Source organism: Penicilliopsis zonata (genome assembly GCF_001890105.1).
Source record: "Penicilliopsis zonata CBS 506.65 unplaced genomic scaffold ASPZOscaffold_8, whole genome shotgun sequence".
NCBI classification, from domain to species: Eukaryota; Fungi; Ascomycota; class Eurotiomycetes; order Eurotiales; family Aspergillaceae; genus Penicilliopsis; species Penicilliopsis zonata.
The window spans coordinates 130,367-157,547 of NW_019208918.1; the positions used below are offsets into that span (position 1 = coordinate 130,367).

The window sequence follows — 27,181 nt, forward strand, 5'->3', positions numbered from 1 at the left end:
AATTGTTTGAAGAGACTAGGAGAGTGGATGGAAACTTACTCTAAGACATGTGGGATATATTATTTATTCAAGGCGGTAGTATACTTGCTGATCTAAAAACGCCACTACAGTAGTCAAGCCGCAGGAAAAGCTCTAAACCCTGTTGTTCCTCCCACTTGTTCACATGCTGCAAACACACATCGCGGGGCCGTCCGTCCGGGGCCCCGCATAACTATTGAATGAAGCAGTTTATGATTTACACCCTGTTTGCTTCGCTTAATTGTTTCCTACCCAGCAAAGGAAAATGGGGAAAAACCCCGGCGGCACAGGCAGATCAGTCAGGTATAGTCACACCACCTACTAAATTATGCAGGGTATCTCCAAAGGGATCCACCCGAGTTTCTTCACCAAGGGGGCAATTTCCCGCCAACTAGAAGCAATCTACGTGTAACTCACCCAATCGGTTATTTCCTACTCCAAACTGTTATGTATGATCATTGAGGGGGAATCCCCGCCCCTGAAAAGCAAGGAACACACACATGTCTTGCGTCCGAAAGCCCGATGAAGAGGATTATAAAATGGAGAGAGTCAACACTCTGAAGCCTCAAGTCGAAGCATACACCAGGTTCGACGGTCAGTGATCAACCAAAAACATGTTCTCCCGCCGACACCTTGCTCTCGGGCTTGTTGCTCTGGCCGCCCCCCTTGTCAGCGCGGGGCCCTGTGACATCTATGCCGCCGGCGACACGCCCTGTGTGGCCGCACATAGCACCACCCGGGCCTTGTATAGCGCCTACTCTGGGTCCCTATACCAAGTCGAGCGTGGCTCCGACAGCACCACCATCGAGATCGTCCCGCTGTCAGCTGGCGGGGTCGCGGATGCCGCCGCTCAAGATACCTTTTGTGCCAACACAACCTGCCTCATCACCATCATCTATGACCAGTCTGGCAATGGCAATCACCTCACTCAGGCTCCTCCGGGCGGCTGGGACGGGCCAGATGTTGATGGCTACGACAACCTTGCCAGCGCCATTGGGGCCCCGGTGACGCTGGGCGGGCAGAAGGCGTACGGCGTCTTCATCTCGCCCGGTACCGGCTACCGCATCGACGATACTACCGGTGTTGCGACTGGCAATGAGCCCGAGGGTCTCTACGCCGTCGTGGACGGAACTCACTATAACGACGCCTGCTGCTACGACTACGGCAATGCTGAGACCAGCAATACCGATACCGGCGCCGGCCACATGGAGGCCATCTACTATGGCAACTGCACCGACTGGGGTTCCGGCGCCGGTAGCGGCCCGTGGATCATGGCCGATCTGGAGGATGGCCTCTTTTCCGGGCTCAGCGCGGGCGTCAATACGGGCGACCCGTCCCTCTCCTACCGCTTCGTCACCGCCGTGGTGAAGGGTGAGGCGGACGAATGGTCCATCCGCGGCGGCAATGCAGCTTCTGGGACGCTCTCGACATTCTACAGCGGCCCGCGGCCCAGCGGCTATACAACAATGTATAAGGAGGGCTCCATCATTCTTGGTATCGGCGGCGACAACAGCAACAGCGCCCAGGGCACCTTCTATGAGGGCGTTCTGACCTCCGGGTATCCGTCTAATGCGACCGAGGACTCGGTGCAGGCGAACATTGTCGCCGCTGGATATGAAACCGCCTCACTCGTCAGCGGGCCGGCGCTCACTGTCGACTCCTCCATCTCGATGCGGGCCACCACCGCCGGCTATACCACGCGCTATATCGCCCACACCGGCGCAACCGTCAACACGCAGGTCGTGGACTCATCCAGCAGCACCGCCCTGAAGGAAGAGGCCAGCTGGACGGTCCGCACTGGGCTGGGGAATAGCGACTGCTTCTCCTTCGAGTCCGTCGACACCCCCGGCAGCTACATCCGGCACTATGACTTTGTGCTCCAGCTCGACGCCAACGATGGCACCAAGCAGTTCTTCGAAGACGCCACCTTCTGCCCGCAGGCCGGTCTCACCACGGGCACCTCCCTGCGTTCCTGGAGCTATCCTACCCGTTATTTCCGCCACTACGACGACATCCTCTACGCCGCGAGCAACGGCGGCGTCCAGACTTTTGACGCCACCGCCTCCTTCAACGCCGATGTGAGCTGGGCTATCAGCAGCGGCTTCGCTTAGTCGGGAATCTCCGTGAACATGATAGCAGGGACAGAATTAGTACTAGTATGTATTGTCGTTGATCTTCTTATAAATGGCATTTCAATATTTGTCATCCACATAGTGTGAAATGATAATCATGTTCCCTTTATAAGAACTTGTAAACACCATCTAAATGGCTGCCGATGATCTGAATTAGTTATATAATCCTAGTCTAATTCATTTTCAAAATCTTCTAGTAGGTTTAATATAATCTTATTAATATGCATATTGAATAGTGTGCATGTTCTAAACTGTCTTTTTATCAGAAGGCTTTTCCAACAGCCAAAAGTCTCGCCCTCCGTCGGGGCATGCGACGGCTCGTGTGGAAGGTGACGATCTATCTGGTGCCCTTGCTGGTCATAGTGATAGGCTACTAGATGAGTGTATATCTAGGGCTGGATTTGAATTAAGTTATAGATAAATAGGGAAGGGACTTCTACTCTTCTTATCCCTATCAGTTATTTCTGACAGAGCATAGTTCTACATCTAGCGACTTACTGGGTATTATGCAAACACTCTTTATATTCAGTATTGTCAACAATCATAAAAGTATAATACCAGCCATAAGAACTATGCTCTTCTTGGTTTATTCAGAATGAATACACTCCCCACTTTTCCCTACCATCAAGCATATAGTCTCAAGCTGATCTTCTTGAATAATCTCAAGCTATCACTCAATTGATATATAGCCAGATTTACCAGCCATTTGTTCTTGTGCCCGCACTGGCCTGGTAAAATACATATAGGTTTTTTAGATAGCATGGCTTACATGGAATGTGACAGAAGCTTCCATAGGTAATTAGTACCTAAAATCATCAACTAACTAGCTAAGATATTTGTTTAGTTATAATCTAGTTAAACCAAGATAGCAATAATGAGAAGCCCTTTACTTTAATGTAAGCAGACTCATAACAGTGTCAGTGACTGTTTCTTCAAGTGGGCGAAACTTCATTCCCAACTCATTAACGACCTTCCTTGTATCCAGCTTGTATGCGCTTGGTATTGGCTCCCCTGGAGCACCTTCAGGCGTGGAGTCTCTGAGCGCAGGGAACTTTGCCCTGATTATGTCACAGATCTGTTGATAAGTGTACGAGGAACCGGATACCAGATATCTCTGGCCTGCAGCCTCTGGTGTTTCAAAAGCCCGAAGATGGGCGTGGGCAGCTTTAAGGGTCAGCAACGTTGAAGTATAAACCCTAGCCCTAAGGGCTTGCTTACCATCCCGCACATCCACAAATGCCCAGAAAGCCATCGGAGGAACAGTCTTTTCAGACCCATTGATCAGGCGATATATATCGGCTGAGGATGTATTCAGGCCCGCAGGGGTCTCAACGGCATGAATGACTGGCCCGTACACCAACGGGGGACACAGCGTTGTGATGGAAAAGCTGGGCTGTGTTATTAAGTCAGCCATTAGTCAGGTTGGAAAAAGAAAACAAGCTTCCCACTTTTTGAGACTCGACGAAGTCCCAGGCTGCCTGTTCAGCACAGGTTTTAGATGCCAGGTATGCAGTGACAGCATTATGAGGGAAAGTACTGGTGGTTGTTATTGGGTTCCAATCCGCCTCGGTGTAAGTATAGCCGGGTCTATCACCCTTTGTTGGATCGACAACAGCTCCGAACGATGACGTGATTACAACTCGAGTGACATTAGGGCTGTGTTTTTGAATAGATGTGAGAATAGCATTTGTGCCCTGAATAGCAGGCACAAAAAGCTCATTTTCAAAGTCGGTAGCATTCATAATGAATGGAGAAGCCAGGTGGACCACCTGTGAAATAAGCATAGGCCTCACTGTCTAAGGAATACATACTAACTCCATCAACGCCTTGGACAGCCTCATCGAACGCAGTCAAGACTGTCATATCTGGTACAACCACCAGACTGAGCTTTTCTGCATACTGTGAATGTGTCTTGCGAACTCCTGCCGCGCTTTTCTCAGAGCGTACTGTGCCTCTCACATTGTAGCCCTTTTGGAGAAAAGCCCTAATCACGTGGGACGCAATGAAGCCTGAAGCACCAGTAACCAATATTATAGCCATTAAGTGAAGATTTAATATTCTGATTGCCAATAGAGCAGAGGAATAGAGTGTGAATCCCTAGTATTTATAATGCTAAAACTCATTAGATTTCGGCTCTTGCAATGTCGCCGGCAGACTCAAGCATATCAAGTGTGACATCACATTTTAGTGACATGCAATATAGAGGATGACATCTTTATGCAAGGAAAAAAGATATCCAGCATCTGACATGTCACATTATAATTCACCTAGAATCAGGTTTTGATTGAATTCTCTTAGTAATAATAATATAACTACTATAGATCACCATGTAATTCATAACTCTTCGGATTTCTGATCCGGCCCTCTGTCTTTAAGGTCTCCAGATGGAACTGAAAGCATAGGCTACACATTTTCCTTGACTTGTTATAGTAGCCAGATTCCCGGGTTGTGTGACCACGCCGAACTACTTTGCAACTTCAACGCACCCCTTACAACAAGCAGATTACTGAAGAAATGTTTAATTATGAAATGCCAGATAAATAAAACTTCCAATATATACCTTTAAACTTTTGCTATTCTATGCGCAGTTGCGCTGCGGCGTAACACCAAGATGCCTAGTCTGCCTTGTTGCGCTTCGATAACACTCTTTTGTTCCCATAATAGAGTCTTTCATTTCATGATGAGGCTACTCAATTTTGGTGGCTATCAACTAATCATATGATGGTATCCATCAGAACTAACAGTATGCAGTGTATCATTTGAAAATAGCTCCTCTCAGTCTATCTATCCATCCTAAGCAACTATTCGAATACTTTTATAATCATAAAGGGGGTGTTCCACAGGCTCTGCTCGCCCCGTGGCGTAGGGGTATCTTTGCAACCCCCACATGCAGTTTGAGCAGCGCAGGGGATGGCAATGCATCATCCCCGTCATAGGCCACCAGGGTGAGGATGCAGCTGACTAGCAACACTGGTAAGACATTGAAAGGTCAATATATGTACTAATTCCATACAGCAGTGCGTTGTAATGTGACATGGAACCGACCAAACTTCAAGTCTATACGCCTCTCCGGTACCATGACGTTTGCCGTGTTATTGATGCCTCCAAGGAGAAAGCCAATCGAAAGTACCGAAGGCCAGAATTCCAGACCAGTGGCGTATATTGTTGTAATAGTTAGACGATCATATCTTCACTTGCTGTCTGAGTTTAGGGCTTAGGGTTGTGTTTCAGGACTAGGGTTAAGAGATTTTTTGGTATTATTTAGTGAATGAAAATTTATCATAGGATGGTCATTTGTATTCCAATTATCAATGCTAACCAGATCCCAATTGGTTTTAAGGTCATATACTTTTCTAATCACTGATTCTCCTTCTCTAGATTCCTCTGGCCTCTGTAATAGCAGCACCCTCCAAGGCCAAGCCAAACAGCTTGCTGGCGGCCCCCTTGGGCTTGGGCAGCTCGGGCAGCCGATGATCTACAGCGCCTGCAGCGATATGCGCATTCCTGTCGCGCTCAACTCCGCCTTGGTTTTAGAGCTGCTGTTCGACTGCTTGTGCGAGCCTAAGACGGAAAAGGGTCCATCCATAACCCAACCGACGATTGGCCTTGGTCGACGCCTCGGTGTGGGCAGACTGCCCACGGCCTCCTCGTTCTGCTGGATCACCTCGTACATGTCGATGTACTTCTTGGGTTTTTTTCCTTCTTGTCGTTGATCGTCTGACCGCCCGTCGTGGCGAACGGTCTCAGCGCTACACTATACATAATTGATACCATTTATACACTGTATACACTGGCAAACAGCCGCTTTCTTATTGGTACTAAGAATAATATAGTAAGGAACGGCCTATCTTTGACTCTCTCCCAAATATTTTGGGTCTTGACAATTCTATAGCTTGACCACAAAGCACCAAGGATGATTTGTGTCTGTCGCTGACATGTATAAGCCTATTCAGTCCATGGTTCAGGACAACAATAGCGAACCACAGGACTTTCAATGTAAAATGGAAGATAAGCATGCCTAGTAAGTGTAGTAGATAATACCTACTATATGATTCATACTAAAAATGGTTCAAAAGGATTCAACCCTTCCTACTTACTACCCCCTCTCACATATAATTTACTCGTGCTAGTTCTATAATAATCTATCTTTCTCAGATGTGTTGACTGTAGGCTTGGCTAAATAAGCTCAATACAAGATACAGACCGCCACGGAACGAAACAGTTTCTGTCTTATGTATAGTTATCAGCTAATTGCTCTTAGACTATATACTAGGGGCTGTGGGCAAGAAATACATTACATTATTATTCATTAAAAATATATCCCCAACGAACAACCAATATGCAAAATTCGAAAGTGATTAGGTTCCTAGGTAGATACTTAGTAGAATCCGGAATCTAGAAAACGAAAAATTAGGTTCAACAACATTCCCTGTCTTATTGTGATATCAAGATTGTTCCCCTCTTTTATGATCAATAGAGGACAGTTATTGGCACCTTCAAGTACAGGATATTCTGCAGATATCATCTAGATTCATAAGTATAAGCTCTAATATTTCTCATAGCCTATAGAAACATCTTTCAACATATATATAGGTAGCAGGTATCTTGAAGCTCTATATTTTGGTATGGCCGTTGGCGTCATGATTTCGAGATGTCTGATCGGCACAGCTCGTAGAAATATCCCTGATGCGGCCTAGCGATGTCATCCCGTGGTAGTAATCGGCGCCGGCTTGGCACCTCTTATATAGTATTGGAAGCAGGACCGGGATCGGAAACGAAAATGAGACACTTAGGGTTTAGGGTTTAGGGCCCCCGAGGGTGACTTGGTCGTCGCATCATGCTTTTTATGATCCTAAGGGTTAACGGGAGTCTCTATATAGAAGGCCAAAGAGCATTCAACCTAGTGAGGGGGCGGCTCTTCGCAGTCTTCCCGTCTAGAGGTGATGTAGGAGGTATATAATTTTCTGAGGACTCATATATATTCTCCTCTTCCTCATCGCACTTCATATCTAGATATATATATGCCATGACTGCGATTGCCAATAGCTTTCCTTTTTCGCGTCTCGGAAAGGCATGAGTGTGTGGCAGAGTGTAGGTATAATGATATAATATTGTTATTAGACAGACGCGACGCGCTGGATTTACACTATCCAGGTTTCTCTAACCTAACCTACCAGGTGACAACGCTAGTACTAATTGGCTAATTACTGGCAATGACCTGAAATCATTTCTTATCCTTATGCAGATTTTTGACGGCCTGATAATACAGCTACTGCCTTTGGGGGATCCTCGATGTTGATGTTTGATCACTCATTAACTGTATATTGGACCAATTTCTAAACAGCCTGATAGTTTCATGCTATAATTCCTAATAGCGATATAATGATATCACTATTCTGAATTGGAATTCGAATTCGTTCCGAGACCTTTTAGTCCAACCGCAACTTGAACACTAGTTGATACTGTAGGGATTAGTGATCAAGTCGCGACCACTTGATTTGGGGGCTCTCATTTCGTCAATAATCCCTCATCAACATTTTGTGGATATCCACAGCAAAGGCTCATGAATCAATCTAACAAGTAACTAACTAGCTGCCGCTCACTAGCATCGGCATTTGTTGAGAAATAATATATTATTGCTATTAAGGCTCCACACTAGCTATAATGTCCTTCGCTTCATCTATCCAGTAGAAAGTCATTATACTCATGTCAAAAATACATAAGATTTAGGATTATTGTCATGATGCCTTCAGCTGTATTTATTCAGTTCTTGTATTCGAGCTTTATCCACATGATAAACTACTACATAATATAGCAGTCTCGCCTAAAGCAGCGTTCTGTTGAGAGAAATTAAGTTTGGGTAGAGGATATGCTAGAAATATGCGCGATATAGTTAAGTTGGCTGGCTTTGAATATGGGGCCGTTTAGCCGAGTGGTCGGCCCTGGGCTCCCTCGGTTGAACAGAATAATCAGATGGTGGTATAAGACAGTCTCTTCAACAGGGGACATCACAAGCATAAGAATACTATGAGACTCTTAACTTGCTTTACAGGCCCAGCATGAGGAATAATAGACTGTCACAGAGACCTCACGCCTCTGCTATGCTGCTCTTCCCATCTTATGTTGATTTTATGTGAACAAAAATCTATGCCACTACTGCATAGCCCTCTCATAATCTATAAGAATCGAGTAAATCTCGCAGGAGTCTCTAATGGAATTATAAGAAGCAAAAATCGATCCGCATGACCAGTTCAGCCCTTCCTTACCATTTACATCCCCACCTGCGAGATCATGCATAGTCAGATATCAAGTGGGTGAGTGGGAAAGCTTCAACTCGATGTGTTGGTTGCCTAACGCAAAGGATTGGCCACTAAAATGTAGTAGTGGGATCAGCTAGTGGCAAATTCTGAGAAATATTGGACATGTTCGGGGTTTCCGACAGCATCGTTTAAAACTAGTGAGTCTTGTCCAGCCTATCAAATAGGGGGGGCGGGGTATGCAGGGTCATATATGGTCCGGAGTACTCCGTGATGGAGGGCTTGGCAGGGTATACCGACCGTGCCCAGGCGTTCGGCATTTTTTCAGCACAAATCATGCGATCAGCCTAGCCCAGAATTCGCTCTACAATACTAAGACAAAGGCCAAATCAGATAAGATCATGGCGCAGAATACATCCTGGGTGGATACAAAGGATCAAGCAGATGAAAATTTCATCTTATCCAAGGCTGTCTTTTGACCAGTTTCCTAATCAGGTGATGCCTGCCACTGACTCGGAACACTCAAGAATAACTTGAAGTGTATACTACATAGAGTGATAGCATGCTGAAGGTTTATTTTTTTTCTCTGAAAAGAAGTATATGTCTTACTTAATAATAATGTTGACCACGGGATCCCCTGGTGGGTGATGGCTTGGAAGGTAATTTGATGCGACAATAGGGATAGTATAAGGCATCAGAAGCGAGACGCCTCCAATAAAGCTTAGGGATGGTGTGGGTCAGCCGCAGGATTTTATCAGATTGATAAAAAAAAAGCAAAAGTCTAGTAAGCAGGCAACTTAAATACCGCTCAAGCCTTCGTTGGTCCGCAATTTGAAAAAGAAAAAATCGTTACTGATCAAATTCTCTTCCATTGACCTCTCTCAAAATGGGTGCAGTCACCGAGCGGCTGCGTAACCGCAAGACCACCCACGTGGTGGAGGATATGCGCCCTGTTGATGCCGATCAACAGGGCCAAGCAAATGAGTCTGACGAGGCGATCCAAGAGTCTAAAGAGACTACCAAAGATGCGACGATCGGCGTTCAAAAGGCCGAGGCGGTAGCTCTTGTCTGGGGCAAGAAGGCGGTCTACATGACCTATGCATGGTAAGAAGTCTTCTATCTATCTATATATTCATTTAATATAATTTATTCTAATCTTGTAGGATCTGGGTGTGCTATTTTATGCTGTCGCTGCACGAATACATCGGCTCCAATGTCCTTTACTACGCGTATTCGAGCTTCGACCTGGCGCCGCAGGTCACAACAGCAGGAATCCTGGCCAGCATCGTAGGCGGCGTGCTGAAGCTGCCCATTGGTAAAGTGTTGAGTCTTTGGGGCCGCGCTGAAGCCTTGATGGTGTTTGTCGGTGTATACGTGCTGGGGATGATCCTGTTGGCAGCCTGCAATGGCCCCAACACGTATGCGGCCGGGTACGTGTTTTACTGGGTTGGATTCGATGCCATCTATCTCATCCTGGAGATCTTTATTGCCGATACCGCAGGCCTGCGCAACCGGGCGTTTGCCTTTGCCTTCTCCACGACCCCATACATCTGTACGGCCTTCACCGGTTCTCTGGCCGCCGAGTCGTTCATCAAGACCTCGGGATGGCGCTGGGCATACGGCGCCTTCTGCATCATTCAGCCCTTTGTCTTTGCGCCCCTGATCATTATTTTCAAGTATTATGAGGCCAAGGCTCGTCGCCAGGGTATCTTCGCCCATCAGCCCAGCGGGCGAACTGTGCCGCAGTCCATCATCCACTATCTCCATGAGTTTGACAGTATGTCCATCTTGTCCTAATATTTCTGATGATTTCATTGCTGATAATGTCTCCCCTACTCCTGCAGTCATTGGCGCCCTTTTGCTTATGGCTGCCTTTATTCTCTTCCTCCTCCCCTTCAGCATGGCCAGCTATGGACGCACTGAATACCACGACGCGACGTTCATCGCGCAGGTCGTCGTCGGCTTCTGCCTGTTCTTCGTCTTCGCTGCCTGGGAGAAGTGGCTTGCCCGCACTCATTTCATCCCGTACAGCCTCCTCTTTGACCGGACCGTGCTGGGCGCCTGCTTGCTGGCGGCCTTCCTCTACTTCAGCTTCTATCTGTGGGATAGTTACTTCTATTACTTCGTCATGGTTGTCTATAACCTCTCCGTTAAGGATACTGGATACGTGACGGCCACGTACACCATCGGTTCCTGCTTCTGGTCCCCCATTTTCGGTATCTGGATCCGCACCGTCAAGGAGTTCAAATACTCCTGTCTCTTCTTCGCCGTGCCCCTGATGCTGCTTGGTTCTGGCCTCATGATCCATTTCCGCGGTGATGGAGGCGGTGGCGAACTCGGATATGTCATTATGTGCCAGATCTTCATTGCCTTCGCAGGGGGCATGCTGGTCATTGGTGAGCAGATGGCGGGAATGTGTGCCGCTGACCGCGACCACATCCCTATTGTTCTGTGCATTATCAGTCTGTTCACTAGCATTGGCGGCGCCATCGGGTACGCTGTCTCTGCCGCCATCTACGCCAACACTTTCCCTCACGCCCTGCGCAGCGCTCTCCCTGCCAGTGCTAAGGATGACTGGGACGCCATCTATCTGGGCGGGTACACCACCCAGATGACCTATGCTCCGGGCACTGAGATCCGTGATGCCATCAACTACGCCTGGGGCTACCAGCAGAAGTATGGCGCCATTGCCTCTACCTGCGTGCTTGTTCTTACCATCCCGGCTGTTCTCATGTGGCGCCACTACCGTGTCGATCGCCTGCAAAACAAGGGTGTCACTTTGTAATGGGATAGTATCTATGCTGGATACTATTTATATCTCCTCTCCATGATGTGATATGGCTACACTTAATCTCTTGTAATCTTTAGATATGATCGGTATAATAAATTCAATATACACTCTTTAATTAATGCAATCACTGTCTCCATTATCATCTAGTAACTCTCAGCATTGTTTTCTATTCTCAACTATATATGTATAGGCCATAAGTAATAGACGCCGCGCCGGGTTGTCATCTAGCATTCTTCCCACAAGATCATGATGTTGCTGAGGAATTTCTTCCTGTATTAAAGAAGGAAATAATATCACATTAAGTAGGTCTATTACATTGATATTAATGATAATTTAGTAATAATACATAGTTGAAGCATATAGAGTGAGAGAATAAAGTATTAATACTAGTAGTTTCTTTTAATGTAGTCAATCCATTATATATACTTTTCTATAAATTATTGCTACCATCTAACACCATTAATTCTTATTAGTAATACTTTTTAGGGATATAATACAGCCATACCCTACTGCTCCATCACACCCCCCAAGGATATAGTAATTATGTGAATTTATATGTAAAATTCTATAGTTAAAGGTGTCAGCCTAGTTAGGTTTACTCCGTGGCGCCATCCTGCTTGCCTATTCTCTCGCCTATGCGCATCTTATGGAGTAGATATCATCCATCATCATCATCATTCCGCTATGCTCATCCAGAGGCATTGCCCTACAGCAATTCCTGTGTCATTCCTACATCAATTCAAGTCCTAGTACTCTATAGTTGCAAGTAGTAGAACTTGATTAATCATGACTCTTTTAGGTGCCTTGATATTAGCACGCTGTTTACAGTTATACTGAAAGTGCATAGAAAAACAGGTAGAGGGAAGTAAAATGTTATTATATACTAGCAACTAATAGGACTCTTTTCAACAAGAGATATCATTGAAAATCACTGTCACAGTATGGAAGCAATGGTTTGCTCTCCTACTCATTGTCTTCAACAGTGATGACAGTCTTCTTGAAATCCCTGGCAGGAGTCCGGCGGTTGAACAAGATGTCGATCTCACGGTAGGAGCGGCCCTTGAGTTCGGGCAGGAAGAAGTAGGCCGTGACCCAGCAGACAACGGCAGTGCTTCCCCAGACATAACCACACTTGCCTGCGAGATCCCATCCGGTGGTGTTGAGCATCTTGGTAGCGAGGTAGATCATGGGGATCTCCGCCACATAGTAGCCAGCACGCCCGACAGCGGTGCTCAGGGCACGAAGACGGACGGAAGAGGTCTCAGCAATGATGGTGTAGGAGATGGGGCCCTGGGTGCCGGCAAAGACGAATGAGATAACGACCCCAAGACAGGCCTGGGCGTAGTTGGTCGCATGGCTCTGGTGAACCGAGGCGATGATGCCAAGCAGGAAGAGCAAGGTGATGTTGAAGCCCAAGCCCCAGAGGTAGATGGTGCGACGGCCGAAATAGGAGCTAATGAACCAGGCCAACGCGTTGGCCACGAACTGAAGGCACGAGTTGATCAGGTTCAGCTTGAAAGCCATGTTGGTATTGATTCCGGCCTCTGAGCAGGGTTAGTTTGGGTCTGCCTGCTTTTTATCTTGATATCAAAACTCACGCTCGAAGAAATAAGTGGCCTGGTTGGCAATCAGGTTGCCAGCAAAGTTCTGTGACGCGTACATCAAGCAGATGATAATGGTGCGTCTCAGATCGGTCCCCTTGAGAAGGTCCAGCAGGGTTGGCGAACCACCCTGAAGAGCCTCGATCTGGACCGTCCGCTCCATCATAGCCAGTTTCTGGTGGGCTTGCTCCTCGTTGGTGTCTCCAAGGCGTTTGATGGAGCGAAGGGCCTCTTCCTTGCGTCCACGACGGATGAGCCACCAGGGAGATTCCGGGGCCAGGAAAACGAGGATCAGAAGAGGAGTCTAGTCATTAACATGAGTTTTAGGGTATGGGATGCGATATAAAGTATAGGGTCTTCAACTCACTGGGAAGATCCATTGCAGGGCAGTAGGCACACGCCAAGACCACTGGTTGTCACGGTTATTGTATCCGTAACTGGCGGCGGCGACAATGATCGAGCCAATCGACCAGCTCATCTGCAGAGTGGCTGTGCAGGCACCGCGAAGGGCGAGCGGAACAACCTCACTGGCGTACGCGGGGGAGTTGGCAATAAAGAATCCCCAGGAGATACCTTCCAATGTTTGTCCGACAGTCAAGACAGCGAGGGAGGGGGCCTAATCAGCGTAGATTTGGTTAGGTGATTGGCTCCATAACAACCATATAAACAAGGCTGACACTCACAAAGAAGGAAATAAAAATAGTGCAGTTGATCAGAGCCAGGGCCAAAATGGTCGTCCAGCGGTATCCAATCCGGCTGGTGATTGGACCGGACAGGAAAACACCAACAAACGCGCCACATTGACCAGATTGAAAGAGAGCGCTCTGCCATCTGGTGGGAATCACATGTTCCTTCTTGGCCGCGTCCCAGACACCGAACTCCCGACTGAAATACTTGAGAGCAACAAAATTGGTGTTTAAGAACATGTCAAATGATTCCATGACCTGAGAGATTAGCTGTCTTTTCTATTCTTTTGTTATTCTTTCTTGAATCTACTCACAATAGTGAAGCACATGATGAACGCCCATAGACAAGCCCAAGGGTGCTTCTTGGCCGCTTCCCACACGCCCAACTCATGTTCGAGGTTCTCGCCATCGAAAGCCTCGTGCAGAAGCTCCGCCGTCATCTTCTCCGAGTGATGGACGTCCCTCTTCTCTCCATGGTCCGACTCATCTTTGGTGTCGGTAATACTTGTCGACATTTTTGCTTTTCGATTGTCTCGCTCGTGATCTATTCAATCCGGAGGGAATAGAGAACAGGTCCACAGGAAGACGAAAAGAGAAAAGAAACGAACACCCCGACGGACGAACTTATGTCTTATATTGTTGTCTCACTGCATCTGTGCATTGACGGCTAATTTTCCCTGGCTGTCTTCCAGGGGATGCAACGTTGTGCCGCCGGGGTTTTGCCCGTTTCCCCGACCTTGGAACATGGGGTTGCCCGCAATGGGTCTTATTGGGCTAAAAGCGCCCTCCGTCATTAACGCCCACGGGCGCTGTTTTAGCCGGCTAGCCAAGTCCGGCCACAGGCGGGGGGCTGGGGGGTCGGAAAGTTAATTGTGCAGGGGTCCCGGATCCTCTGATTGGACGGCCATGAGTGATGGGCATGCTCCACCTGGAGTTTCTCCATCTTTGAGGGTACGGAGTAAGCTTCCTGCCGGGGTTGTGGGGCCCCGGGGGGTACGAAACCCTTTCAATCCTTGCTCCAGGTGAACGGGCACTCTACTTGAGCATGACTGATATAGATAACTTCCCGGGAGTACGGTAGACTGCCCGATATGGGCACCTTTACGGGAGTACGATGGTTGATCTCGGCATCTTGACCACTGGCTGAAAGTCAATACTATGCGATAAACCTGATTAATCCCGCGTGCCGAGACTGCAGGTCATTTAGAAAGTGGGCCGGGAGCCATGAACGCGATTGGGCTTATTTTCCTTATTATAATCCATCCTGGGGTGACCCTAGACATTCATTGGTGGAATCTCACAACGCAATGGTTGCGTCGGGGGTCCCGGTAGGAGACGATGAGGTTACACCTCGTTTCGGAGCGAGTAGCAAGCTGCTTGTGCAATCAATACAACCAAATTTTGCCTTTTATTCAACCTGCCATAACCACTCATTACTCTTGTAAAACACCCGAGTTGTGACTTGCCAGCATTATGTGTGTTTAAAATAAAAACAACAGATTATATGGACATCTCATGCGCTCTGGTTGGTGGAAATGCAGGCGGGGGGTGCTACCTAACTAGTGCCGCATCTCGGCCTCGGGAAGGGCCCAAAACGGCGCCGCTTGTATCGGTCCCGTCGCATTCGTCTGGCCATTGTGAGACACGTGAAAATGCAAGTACGGTGTGACTACCTGATTAATCAAATAGCTGGGGTCAGCTAGCTAACTACTCCATACCTGCATGGTTGGGTACCTAGCCAGCTGACATACCGCCAAATGAACTGGAGGGTGATAGCCTACCAAATTAAATTACTTCCCTCCCATCACTTGAATATTATCCGAACCTAACTGTCAGCTGAGTGAGCTGACATGTCACTATAGAGAAAATCTTAGATTGGTTTGCAGCTGATAGTTTGTAGTTATAATCTTTATACCACTCCTTATATTATCAGTTTGAGGTCCTTATGAGATCTCTTGATATAATTAACAGTTATTTTATATATGCTCTAAGGTGTTATGAAGCAAGAAAGAGCTTATATTAATTCAATAGCTTATCACACCTGGATCAGCCTAACAAATGTCCTAAACCTCGCCACTGTACTAGTACCATGCCACATCCAGCACCATCTTTTAGCCGAAAAGTCTTGTCCGTGCCCCGTTATGGCGCCACTGAGCTTGTTTATTTAATCTCCAGAGTCGCTTACACTAGCTCCGGCTAGCCAAATCCTTTCAAATAATAGTGTTAATCAACTACACACTTTGACTCAATAGGTAGATCTTATATCTGTTCCAATTATGTGAACTTGAAATATGATTTATATAATGGGGGTATATAATGTATAATACATAGACACGCCTCTTTGTATATTCTTGATTTAGCAGATGAATGCAAGAGTATAAGCTTGTATAGGTATTCCTTGAAAGCTATATTTAGGCCCTGGTACCATGTGCAGTGTGCCTGTAGATAAACCTGGTCTCACAGAAGCATAGGTGGTCGAATGATGAGATGGAATAGGAGTATTTGCTCTGATACCTAGGTAGTCGTGGCTCAAGAGTGTGGGGGTGGGGAATACGGGGTTGGTTCAACCATATCCGGATGTCATAAAGTACTTTATACTCTCATAAGTTATAATTATAGAAATATATAGCTATATAACTATGGAATTAATGAGGATGCATAAATCTTATCAACACAGTATCGGCTTCCAACAGACGGCACGGGGCAGTTCTAAAGCTCCATCCATCGGCTTTTCTTGTTTGTGATGATATTATCAATAATTGCGAGGTTTTCAAGAAGAGTTTATGAATACAGTGTGTGTAAGGGCATCGGATCGCCTACCAGCACACCTTCATCACATACTCCTTTTCATCTCAAGTCTCGCAGGTGTCGCAATCGTGGCACGCAAAGACTTCACCGATGACCCCGAGGAACAGGAGAGGAAGAAGGCTAGTCTTCATAATAAAGAGGGTAGAGAAGAATATAGTAGATGGCAGGTTAGAACTGAAAGTCTATGTTCATAGATAGAACCCTCAATACTCATAGATTCATACACAGTATGCGCACGGCATTAGTATACTAGAGCTAGCTCAACTGGCCATAAATAGTCTATTATAAGGGTTATATATTGAAGGATCAAGAATTAATCTATCCAATTCATTAAGTTATCTATTCAACCTATGGTAGATGATATCCATAAGACTTAAGCATCACACCATAAAATATGGCAAATATGACCTGGGCGAGCCTGGTTGATGAGAGCATAGGTCTAATGCCAGTAAAGTATTCATATTCTTCACTTTCAAGTGTCTTCTTTTCTGTAAATTCCATCGCCCATCCAATACCATTTCTCCTGAAACAGTATCTTTTGCCAATTTTCAAAAATGAATACTACTTTTATTACACAGACACGGAAGCAAATGCCGTATATACGGGATGCCATCCACTGATACTTAGTATAGTCAATATATCAACTCCTGCTAGTTGGTGGCAGTACTGCAACGCAACTACCACTTAGTAATGGTCACCCACTAGTAGTGAACAGGCAAATGGAGTTCCAACGAGTCGAACGCCCAGACCCAGTCAACGTCATCTCACGGCCTCGAATGGATAAAGACTGTCTAGGGAAATGTATGCGTACAGTTCTTCTAAGCCAAATGCCGCTGCGTGGATAGATCATCTAGAACATTTTGCAGCTGAGCTGTGCTGAGTATGTAGTTTATTTTATTATTTACCAGTGAGAACAAATCAATCAATAGCGAGCGACAGGTGATATATCCTGATTTCAATTAAATAAGATGGAGAATTATATATAATTAGATATTAAGCAGGGCATTCATATACAGTTGCCATATCAGTCGTATAAACGGTCTGAGTAACAACAACCACTTGGCCACTTGTGATGCTGGGCATTGGAGTTGTGGATGGCGAGACCGCTGGACTGGTAGTGATAGAGATGTTTGTAGAGACGGCACTTGATGGGATAGCACTTGAGGATAAGTCCGAGCTTGTGGGCAGTGCAGAGGATCCGATAGATGAAGAGCTCGGCAGGACAGATGAAATCGATGAACCGACAGACTGGGAAGAAGACGCAGTAACAGACTGTGATGAAGTAACAGCTTGGGAAGTAACCGCCTGCGATGAAGTTGTCGGCGATGGAACCGCCGTGGAATAGGAGGTCGAGCAGACGGTCGTGGCAGGCTCGAGGAACTGAAGGTCGTCAAGGCCGACATAGTATTCCGTATCATAACACTCTAGCACGAACAGCATGAGGTGGCTAGTGGCCGTGGGCGTGAAGCCGAGCGAGTACTGCGTCCATGGCAGCCCGGAAGCATCCATATCAATCACATCCTCGACTAGCAGGTTGGCGTTGGTTTGGCTGTCCTTGAACACGTACATCTGGCACAGCTGGGTGCTGCCACCATTGGGGACCCCCGCGATTGAGAAGGTGATGGTATACGTCGTGCTTGTATCGAGCCCATTCACTGTCTGGGAGAGGAAGAGCGCATCCCCGCCCCGGAGGGCTGTGTTGATTGTCTTGATGTAATACTGGCCTTCTGCGGCGGTCGAGAAGGGAGAACCTGAAGATGAGGCATCGACAATTGCGGCGTTGGAGCTGCTGTCGGTCTTTGTCCAGCCATCCCAGCTGCCGTCTTCGAAGCTGGGGTTTGTGAACAGCTGCGGTTGATTGACGGTGCACGAGACGATGGGCACAGTCGTCGCCACAGCCTGAAGGACAGAACTGGCAATAATCAATAGAAAGGAGCCTTGATACATGATGACAATAATATAAACGAGTGTGAAGAAAGATCTCAGAACACTCAGGAGAAATTTGCGATGACCCTGAAGGCTGAAGAATCTCAGTCCTTGTCGCTTAGTAGACCAGAACTTTGTTTTGACTGTACTGACAGTCTATTGGCTATGTTTCACCAGTCCCTGGGCTAGACCTAATATAGACTGTTTAGTGTACTTGATTTAGTTAGTATACACATGGCAGAAAGTTAATCTTTCTAGTGTGGTCTAGAATTGCCTTAAAGGAGATATGAATTTAATATACAATATATATGATATTAATGGATAGCATTAACTATGTACAATTATTTATAGTTTCCAGGACCTTATATTCTACTACCTAATAAGAGATAGTACTAATGGCTGTTTATGTAGACTATCAAGAGCTATCAGAAACTATATAATACTTTATATTGCTAATTAGCTTTTACATGCCATCAGGTTTATTTATATTGCCAAGTAGAGAGGCTATAGCTACATATTAGTTCATTTAATAGCTACTGAGTCTATTGGAATTTAGGTAGATTAATTTCTCCTTTATCTATATAGCTTCAGTAAGCAGGGCTTTATACTATTTATTCTATTCTACTATAGATAATATTATACAATATTCACCTCAGTGATCTATATTATATAGACTAATTAGTGATAAACTCCCTATCTATACTTAATAATACTAACCCTACTCTATTATTTATATCCCCACATAAATCCTCTGCATACTGAAGTAATTCCCCCCACGCCTTTGCCCTATGAAGCTCGAATGGATTACCGACTGTCAACAAGCGTCGGTAGAACTGGCGTAGATCCATCCTAGTCCTTGCGTCCAGCTGCGGAGTGAAGCCATACTCCCGAATAGCAATTTCGATTTGGGGTAACCTTGTTAATATTGTGTTTTCCTCCAAAGCCAGAAAATGCATTAGTCTCCATACCGACGGCCGCTGTCTGTGATTCTGCACAGGGAAAGACATGAACAGTCTGAACGACAGGTTTAATTCATCGCCCAACCCATACTTGTCGAAGAGCTGTGCTATCTTGCCGTCCCTCCAGGCACGCCAGAACTCACCAAAGGAGCAGGTGGGCGAACTGGAAACATTGCTGGAAGACGTCACTCCTAGACTGGCGTCGTAGTCCGTTAAAAACTTATTACCACCAACAAGCCGGGCGTAGAGACCTCCGAGGCTGCTCTCGTGGTGTTCGTCGGCGCATACCACAAGGCCGAAATCATACCACAGATCCAGCTCTGGCCACTGCGGGTTGGGGTGAGAGCCATCCAGAGCCAGCGCATAGAAAATAAAAGAGTACCGTTTCTCCTTTGGCTCGAGCTTGGAGGGATCTTTATCGCGGTCTTCCGGCTCAAGGTAGGATCTGGCAGCATTCAAAGCGCGCAGAATGGGGTTACTATTCTGGTCGTGGCGAGTCTGACGTGCGGATGTAGAGGTGTCAAGAAGATGCTGGTTTTGCAAGAACCAGGGAAAATAAGCACCCCTGCTGCCTTCAGGAATAGTGTGAAAAATCTCAATAATACGGCTCGCCAGCAGTCCTTCTTGTTGCCATCTATGTAGTGTCACCGGGCTGATATCGGAACGATCCACGTACAGTAGAAGACCACCATACAGGCCTAGAAGATGTGATTCTTGATTTGCAACGGGTGCAACGGGCGAACCCAAAGTCTTCCCTGGTCTGGCCGTCCTTGGGGATCTCGTCTGCTATCACGTCGGCATAGAGAATGTCGGCGGTGGTTATGGGGCGGGCAGAGCATTTGGTGAGGTGATTTAAGGACATCTGGTCTTGACAGCTCTGACTACAGAACCAGTCCCGGTTGCAATGCGCACAGTGGCGAGTGGTTTTTTGGTCACAGACGAAGCATTCCATCCGTTGCTCGACGTCTTTCTCCCTGGTGAAACGACCGTGGCTCACTTTGTTAGTAGGATTCTTGATAAAGTACCAAGCAAATCACTCACTTTGCATCTTGGCCATCATCTTCCTTGTCTTCCTTGTCATCCTTGTCGTCCTTGTCGTCCTTGTCATCCTTGACTTCTTCTTTGCCATTTCTACTTAGTATGTCCCAACGCTGTGCTTCAAGTTACTGCGAGACGAGCGACTGGGTGAACGGATTATCCAATTGTGGCTGTGTGATAGTCGCAAGCGAGGAGCCCCCCAAGGTAGACTCCTTGACAGGGGCAATTCTCTTGCCAGTCTTTCTGCCGTGGATGGCGTTTTTCATGTCAGTCTCGACCTCTTGTAGAATCTGAACAAGACGCCAAACTTCTCCCTTGAAAAGGCGCGGGATAGGGTCAGGCAGCGTCCAGAGATCGTAGACCTTGCTGTGGCACCCTCTGGTGGTGAACTGGCCATACCGCCGCACGAACCTCGAGCAGAGAAAACAGCTTCGTTTGCTGCAGCCCAGATAGCGGAAGATGGACGCGCCTGGACTGTCGTGCCGTGAGGCAGCCAAGACGAGCTGGACCTCTGCGTGGACCTGCGACACGGGCGATTTCAACTTGTCGAACCGTTGCATCAGTCTGTGTTTTGTCCATTGCTCTTTCTTCCTCTTCCCATTCCCGAAGATAGAATCCACGGTCTGGTCGTCAAGACTAAGTCCGAGAGACGAAAAAAGTCTTCTCAACTGACCAGTGACTGACTTGTTTTTTGTTTTTCACAGCTGGCAGGGCAGGCACTGGGAGGATCTGCAGGTTGTGGAAGTTGGGGAGCCGTTCTGCACCTCGGATCAACGTCTTGAAGCCCGTCTCCAGCCTGCCGAGGAACCCGAGCGTGTTTCGCGAAGATCTCGCATGGGAAGCATTGCCAGTGACACGCTCGAATTCTTCGCCTTTGTATATATGACAGATCTCATGGGCGTTCTGCACTGCTTCCTCCAGACCGTTCTGGGTCGAGACGCGGGGCACGTCGTTTATCAGGGCTTTGAAATCCTCGAGGCGAGAAACAAGACCAGAATCTGTCTCAGCATGGGCGTGTAGGACTGTCTGTTTGAACGCTTGTCTGGCCTCAACGACGTAGGCGGTGATCCGGGGCCGGTACGACTCTATCAACGAGATCCACAGATTGTGCGCGACATCGACGGCTATGGAGTCTATAGGAAGAGGTTATTGTTAGCTGGCAATTCAAACGACCAAGACAAGGGAACAAGCCTTGGGAGTTGCGTTCGGCGATATTGCGTAGGCTCAACGCGATGCTCTCCAGCAGTTGCGCGACCGGATCTGAATCCCTGAAGCGTTTGTTTCTGGCCACGAGCACCTCAGCTCTGTCGGGCCACTCGATCAGCAAACACGACGAGACATGGTGGCCTCCCTTCTCGTTGGCAACCAGCTCGGAGAGTCGGTCGAGGAAGGCGCGTTTCAGTTTCTCCTCGTCGAAGGATGAGAGCGTGTTCGCGTGGACGGAGTCGGCGCTATCCTCATCGGGAAGGTCGGCTATCTCCGTAAAGTCCGAGGCTTCTTCGACCTGCCCGTCGTTTTTGAGTCGGAGAAGTTTGGCATAGGCGTCGAATCGGGGTTTATCCCATTCTTTTAGTGAGGAATTCATTGTTAGATGAGGTGGGGGATGTTTGTAGGACACCAGTAGAAGGATAGGATATCAGCTCAACGCCTGTATCAAATACCCCATTAATGCCCCGCATCAATACCCCGCATCAAATTGCTTTTCTATTGCGGGTAGCATTTTTTCTAATAAATAAATACTAGAATATCATTCTCGACATATTAATAGAAAGACCAAGTACTAAAGGATGTGGAGGCCCAATACTGATCAGTGGGTAGATATCAATAACTGCCATTATCAATGGTCAGTAACCATTATACTGATTGCGTAGGCCTTCGCTGCAGTTATCCTTCAGAGTATCAATCAATCAAAGCAGGTATCGGGCTGTTTGAAAATCAGGCCAATGCACAGCTTATTACAGTGGCAGTCTTAGAAAGCCATCTACCTAATCCCCGGCACTTCCGACCGAATGTCCGATGATTACTAATGCTTGAATTTCTAGGTCTATTTAACAACAGCCTGGTTTCCCCCTGTTCCTGATCATTCAATAGTATCAAATATCCTAAAGTCACAATGACATCCAACCTCCTCCCTATCAAAGTCTGGGGCAAGGGCGGCCCCAACCCGCCCCGGGTGGCGATTATCCTGCGCGAACTGGGCCTGCCATATGAAATCCAGCCTCTGCCCTTGAGCGAAGTGAAAACGCCCGCGTATGTGGCCATCAACCCTAACGGCCGGCTGCCCGCCATCCACGACCCCAACACGAACCTCACGCTGTGGGAGTCCGGCGCGATCGTCGAGTATCTCGTCGAGCGGTACGACACAGCCCACAAGATCAGTTTTGCCCCGGGCTCCAACGAAGCCCAGCTCGCGCGGCAGTGGCTCTTCTTCCAGGCCACCGGGCAGGGGCCGTACTACGGCCAGGCGGTCTGGTTCAAACGCTTCCACAAGGAAAAGGTCCCCAGCGCGATCCAGCGGTACGTGGAGGAGATCAAGCGGGTGTCTGGGGTGGTGGATACGTTCCTGAGCAAGCAGGAGGTGGGCGAGGGCGGAGATGGGCCCTGGCTCGTGGGAGGGAAGTGTTCGTATGCGGATCTGGCGTGGGTGAGCTGGCAGCTGCGAGTGCCCAAGCATATCAGCGTCGAGGATGGGTATGATGTGAATGAGTTTCCATATTTAAAGGATTGGCTGGATCGGATGATGAAGCGGGAGCCAGTGAGGGGAGTCATGGAGGAGGTGCCTTAAAGCAGATAGACAGAGTATAATAAATAATATACTTATTATATTATATCAATCTTACCTAATGGTTAGAGGAATTATGAAGACAGAGGATTATGAATAAACCATGAGGAAAAGAGGACCATACTCTTATCATTAACTGCTAGCAGTCATTCTGATGAAATATATTTATAGGCAGTGTTTAAGTCTAGCAGAAGGATATCATCTATACTCTATTAGTAATGCTATACTTCTATATGCTGGCTAGCTTAACCCAGGCAGTTAAGCAGCATTAAATGATATAGCTTAATGACCATATTTATATAATAAAGAGAATAGAGCTGTAGTGGATTAGCTTTGATAGTTGGTAATAATACTATTAGTATTCTATGCTATTGACTATATTCACTAATACCACTGTCTAGGTTGACTTTGGAAATACGGAAGAGAAAAAGTGAGGTTCAGAAATGAGCCAGAGGGATTATGGATAAGAGAGTAATAAGGAACTTATCTATTCTTCTATTATCCTTTTTATATCTTTTTATATTAACAGACAGGGTTAATCATATCTCCTAGTGAATGATCTCTAGGCTAGAAGAGAATGAGATGAATTAATTGACAAGCTAGCTGCAGCCTAAATATAAAATATTAAGGATTTCTAGAGTTAATATAAACATAATCCTTATATACTACATTATCTTAAGTGAGTGAATTGATGATATCACTGATATACCATGGTTGATCCAGTGGCAGCCTGAAAATCCCAGGCTGCTTTTATCTCTTCTCCCACCTTTTCCCATACGTCTTCTGTCAGGCAACGGATGGCCTGGAGAAAGCGGAAGAGATGTGTGGATAGATGATGGTGGTCATGGTGCTATCTAGGATGCGCGCAGGCGAGAGAGAAAAGGCAAGCAGGATGGCGCTAGGCCTAACTAGGCAGACACCTCCAACATCTTCTTTCCCCTCATCGTTTATTCTTCTTCTTTCCCCTGATTTCATGCCGCTTCAGTATAACCGTGGCTCAGACGCAGAGCTCGTCTGGGCCTCATCGATCCGCAAGTTTAAGGGAGCTCCTACCTTCTTACCTCTGAAGAAAGGAACCGCAAAAAATGGCCGAGACCGACGGACGCGCGGGTCCAGCAAGGATGATGAGAGCATCGTCGAGGAGTTCATCGACGAAGCTCTTCGAGCAGGAGGCCCATTCCTGTGCCCACTCCCTGTTACCAGCAGGCCGCTTCCTGACAACATGCGTCACTACAAATTGATCATGGATGACGATGGCTTCAGAACCACGGTGGAAGGCATCCTTGCAGAGCACGAGATTGTTGCGTCGGATTACGGGGTTGTCTTGCGAAAGGCCGACAACTTCCCCGAAGACAATCCCATCGTCACTTTCATGGTCACAGCGGAGAGAAAGGTAGTAGATGACGCATGGCTTCACACCTGCAAGAAGCTGCGAGACCTCTTTGTTTCAAACAACTTCCCCGACGCCAGCGTGGAAATTGCCGACAAGAGAGCCTTCCTGCCACGCTTCATGGCTCCTCCCTTTGGAAGCGATAAGATATTCCCGGTCTGGGACGAACTGCTCTCTTTGCTCTTGACCTCCCTCGATTTGACAGACATCAAGACGATCGCGTGTTGGAGGTACGGAACATCCCCTCTCAGCGAAGACAATCCCCCGACCATTCTCTTCACTGTAGATCGGAACTCTGTTCGCAAGTGGAAGCCTCTCCGGGAGAAAACAGTCGAGATAATTGATTCATACGGGATCGATGACATTTGCATTCATGTGGAGAAGGGAAACATTATTCGATCGGTGGGCGGCAAGTCCGACGCTGGTCTTCCAGGGTCTATCTGGCAGAAACGACAAGCCCTGGTGGGTGTGAGCATCGGAAATATAATGGATTCCAAGTGCTCGGCGACCTTTGGCGGATACATTGAGCTCCTTAACGAAAATGGAGATTGGGATAGATTTGGCTTGACCTGCTACAATGCTGTTCTCGCGCCTGACGATGCAACCAGTGATAATAGCAAAGAAGGTGAGTTGTCTCATGTTCAAAATGTATGAAACAAGGTTAATACCATACAGCGCAGCTCAAATGGCACTCCAAGGGCGTTGAATGGCACGACTCCCTGGCGAAGAAAATGCTGACCCTGCAGCAGCCGAGCATCGGAGACCTCCAGGACAAGCAAAAGGCAGTTCAAGAGCAGATCGATTCCATCAAGGACGCCGATTTCATGGAGGACCGTCGCAAAGCTAGCCTGGGGGAACTCTTTCCGCCTTTTAGTGGTAGACACGCTGGCCGTGAGCGGCTTCTCACTATTCAGGAGAATATGGCGAGCCAGATCGACACCTTCGTCAGGGAAAAGAGGGCACCACTGGGCCACGTTGCCTGCGCCTCTGGCTTTCGACTGAAAGAACACGAGAACGGCCATGTGCAGCACTTGGATTGGGCCTTGTTGATGATGGAAAAGTCTCGCACGGGTAATAATCGGGTGAGATACCTCTTGGAAGGAGAAAAAGAAGACCTCTATTGATAAAAAACTAGATCAATGCTCACGGAGCGCCACGTTTCGCACTTTTAGATGACATCCTCGTTGCGCCGGTCAAACCGGAACATGGTATGCCTCTTTACAAGCTGGGAAGATCAACCGGGTGGACGACGGGGACGTACAGCGGCCTCCAGTCTGCAGTCATTGAGACAATCACCGAAAAGGACATCAAGAAGACTATCACCACATGGGAGTCTTCAGTATGCAGCACCAATAGCCAGCCGTTTTCAGATCGTGGCGATTCTGGAAGCTTTATCTTTAATCGGAACTTGGCGTTTGTTGGACTGCTGTTTGCTGGGAAAGTGAATGGAGAAGCCTACATCACGCTCGCTGCTGATCTTTTCGACGATATTAAAGCGAAGACGGGCGCAATTGACATTCGCATTCCACTTGATTAGTCGGTTTGATCTGTCACATTTGACCAAGTCGCCGATGCCGTTGATACCAATTCAGCAGAAGCCACTCCAGTCCTAGAAAGCTGACATGTAACAATGATAAGTTGTGAAAGCTATGATACCTCATTCTATCCTTAGTATAGCTTTACAGCCTTAGCAGTTAGGTATCTATTCACTTTATATCTGCTATATCATATCATCTATCCTCTTGAATTCCTCCTGTAAATGAAGCCAAACCCTCTCCTTGATCCCATCCTGTCGTAATATGTCTAGCACTGTCTGGACACGCTCATCAGGATCACAATATGCCCCCAGACTGAACACGCCATTCCCATCGCTTTCAGCACTTGCATCTGTAGTCTTGAAAGGCTTTTGAACACTGAAAGCATCACTGGTAGCCATATAGACATGGCGTTGTCCAGACTCGTCAATGGGAATATCTTCCCTAGTAATGAACAGCATCCCAATCGCATATAGAACTTTGATAAATATTCCTGTGACGCCCTGCATCATTTTCTTCCCAAATGGTGTCTCCACAAAACCAGGATAGTTATGGATGAAACTGACGGTGGGCGCCATCTCCGCAAACCGTTCCATGGTCAGTGTCATCATGGAGGAATGGTGGCCTCTTGCGTTCCAGAAAGAGAGCTTCTCACCGCGTATATCGGATGGATTGATAAATCCTTCTTTTGTGCCCATCATGACGGAAATTACGCGGCCGGAAGAAGCTTCCAAGAGGGGGAGAAGGTTGGCGATGAAGCGCATCCGAGAATAGTATGACAATGCCCTCATGAGAGGCAATTGTTCCGATGTTTCTAGTCATTTAGTGAATATCCACTATTGAAACGTTGGAAAATATAATAAATACTTGATTTAAAATCCAATATCCCCTGACTCATAAAAAGAAGATCGATCTTCTCTTCCTTTTCCCGGATGGTCTTGCACACGCCATCGACGGTATTCAAGAGACTCACATCCGCCTGGATAAAAGCGTATGATCCATCCGGATTGATCTCGTTGAATTCCGATAAGATTGCATCTGCGGCGGACTGTGACCGACCGATGAAATAGATACGTGGGCAGGATGTGTATTGTACATAATGGAGAAGAGTGGATTTGCCGATACCGCTGGTTGCCCCGACAAATATAGCCACAGGGTGTGGGAGGGTTTTCAGCAGTGCATTTGATGCTTGGACAGTAGATAGAGCGACCATTATAGAGGACCATGTAGAGTTATAAGTAGGTACTATTTTCTCTAT

General features: G+C 47.2%; 9 protein-coding genes across 9 annotated transcripts; 4 read left to right on the forward strand and 5 right to left on the reverse strand.

The window, feature by feature from the left end:
• Nucleotides 1-632: 632 nt before the first annotated feature.
• ASPZODRAFT_152231 (hypothetical protein) lies at nt 633-2,129 on the forward strand (the record flags this gene model as incomplete). The annotated part of the gene is made up of 1 exon (XM_022725828.1): nt 633-2,129. The coding sequence occupies one exon, from the start codon at nt 633-635 to the stop codon at nt 2,127-2,129; it is 1,497 nt and encodes a 498-aa protein (XP_022580489.1).
• A 907-nt stretch (nt 2,130-3,036) lies between these two features.
• ASPZODRAFT_67391 (hypothetical protein) lies at nt 3,037-4,190 on the reverse strand (the record flags this gene model as incomplete). Its single annotated transcript, XM_022729456.1, has 4 exons — nt 3,037-3,314; nt 3,369-3,543; nt 3,599-3,919; nt 3,966-4,190. The coding sequence occupies 4 exons, from the start codon at nt 4,188-4,190 to the stop codon at nt 3,037-3,039; spliced, it is 999 nt and encodes a 332-aa protein (XP_022580490.1).
• A 5,103-nt stretch (nt 4,191-9,293) lies between these two features.
• ASPZODRAFT_152233 (hypothetical protein) lies at nt 9,294-11,192 on the forward strand (the record flags this gene model as incomplete). Its single annotated transcript, XM_022725829.1, has 3 exons — nt 9,294-9,511; nt 9,571-10,184; nt 10,252-11,192. The coding sequence occupies 3 exons, from the start codon at nt 9,294-9,296 to the stop codon at nt 11,190-11,192; spliced, it is 1,773 nt and encodes a 590-aa protein (XP_022580491.1).
• Nucleotides 11,193-12,056: 864 nt separating this feature from the next.
• Nucleotides 12,057-14,162, reverse strand: ASPZODRAFT_117698 (hypothetical protein). Its single transcript, XM_022721181.1, has 5 exons — nt 13,800-14,162; nt 13,483-13,743; nt 13,167-13,415; nt 12,797-13,103; nt 12,057-12,742 (listed from the first exon to the last, which is right to left on the reverse strand). The coding sequence occupies exons 1-5, from the start codon at nt 13,998-14,000 to the stop codon at nt 12,162-12,164; spliced, it is 1,599 nt and encodes a 532-aa protein (XP_022580492.1). The 5' UTR covers nt 14,001-14,162; the 3' UTR covers nt 12,057-12,161.
• Nucleotides 14,163-16,997: 2,835 nt separating this feature from the next.
• Nucleotides 16,998-18,272, reverse strand: ASPZODRAFT_132966 (hypothetical protein). Its single transcript, XM_022723157.1, has one exon. It carries the CDS (start codon nt 18,238-18,240, stop codon nt 17,287-17,289), a length of 954 nt encoding a protein of 317 aa, XP_022580493.1. The 5' UTR covers nt 18,241-18,272; the 3' UTR covers nt 16,998-17,286.
• A 621-nt stretch (nt 18,273-18,893) lies between these two features.
• Nucleotides 18,894-21,801, reverse strand: ASPZODRAFT_152236 (hypothetical protein; the record flags this gene model as incomplete). The annotated part of the gene is made up of 5 exons (XM_022725830.1): nt 18,894-19,891; nt 19,914-20,152; nt 20,346-20,895; nt 20,981-21,349; nt 21,408-21,801. 5 exons carry the CDS (start codon nt 21,799-21,801, stop codon nt 18,894-18,896), a joined length of 2,550 nt encoding a protein of 849 aa, XP_022580494.1.
• Nucleotides 21,802-22,329: 528 nt separating this feature from the next.
• ASPZODRAFT_152237 (hypothetical protein) lies at nt 22,330-23,001 on the forward strand (the record flags this gene model as incomplete). The annotated part of the gene is made up of 1 exon (XM_022725831.1): nt 22,330-23,001. The coding sequence occupies one exon, from the start codon at nt 22,330-22,332 to the stop codon at nt 22,999-23,001; it is 672 nt and encodes a 223-aa protein (XP_022580495.1).
• Nucleotides 23,002-23,971: 970 nt separating this feature from the next.
• On the forward strand, nt 23,972-25,925 carry ASPZODRAFT_142623 (hypothetical protein; the record flags this gene model as incomplete). The annotated part of the gene is made up of 3 exons (XM_022724865.1): nt 23,972-25,013; nt 25,064-25,470; nt 25,524-25,925. The coding sequence occupies 3 exons, from the start codon at nt 23,972-23,974 to the stop codon at nt 25,923-25,925; spliced, it is 1,851 nt and encodes a 616-aa protein (XP_022580496.1).
• Nucleotides 25,926-26,108: 183 nt separating this feature from the next.
• On the reverse strand, nt 26,109-27,136 carry ASPZODRAFT_142624 (hypothetical protein; the record flags this gene model as incomplete). Its single annotated transcript, XM_022724866.1, has 2 exons — nt 26,109-26,737; nt 26,791-27,136. The coding sequence occupies 2 exons, from the start codon at nt 27,134-27,136 to the stop codon at nt 26,109-26,111; spliced, it is 975 nt and encodes a 324-aa protein (XP_022580497.1).
• Between the last annotated feature and the right edge of the window lie 45 nt (nt 27,137-27,181).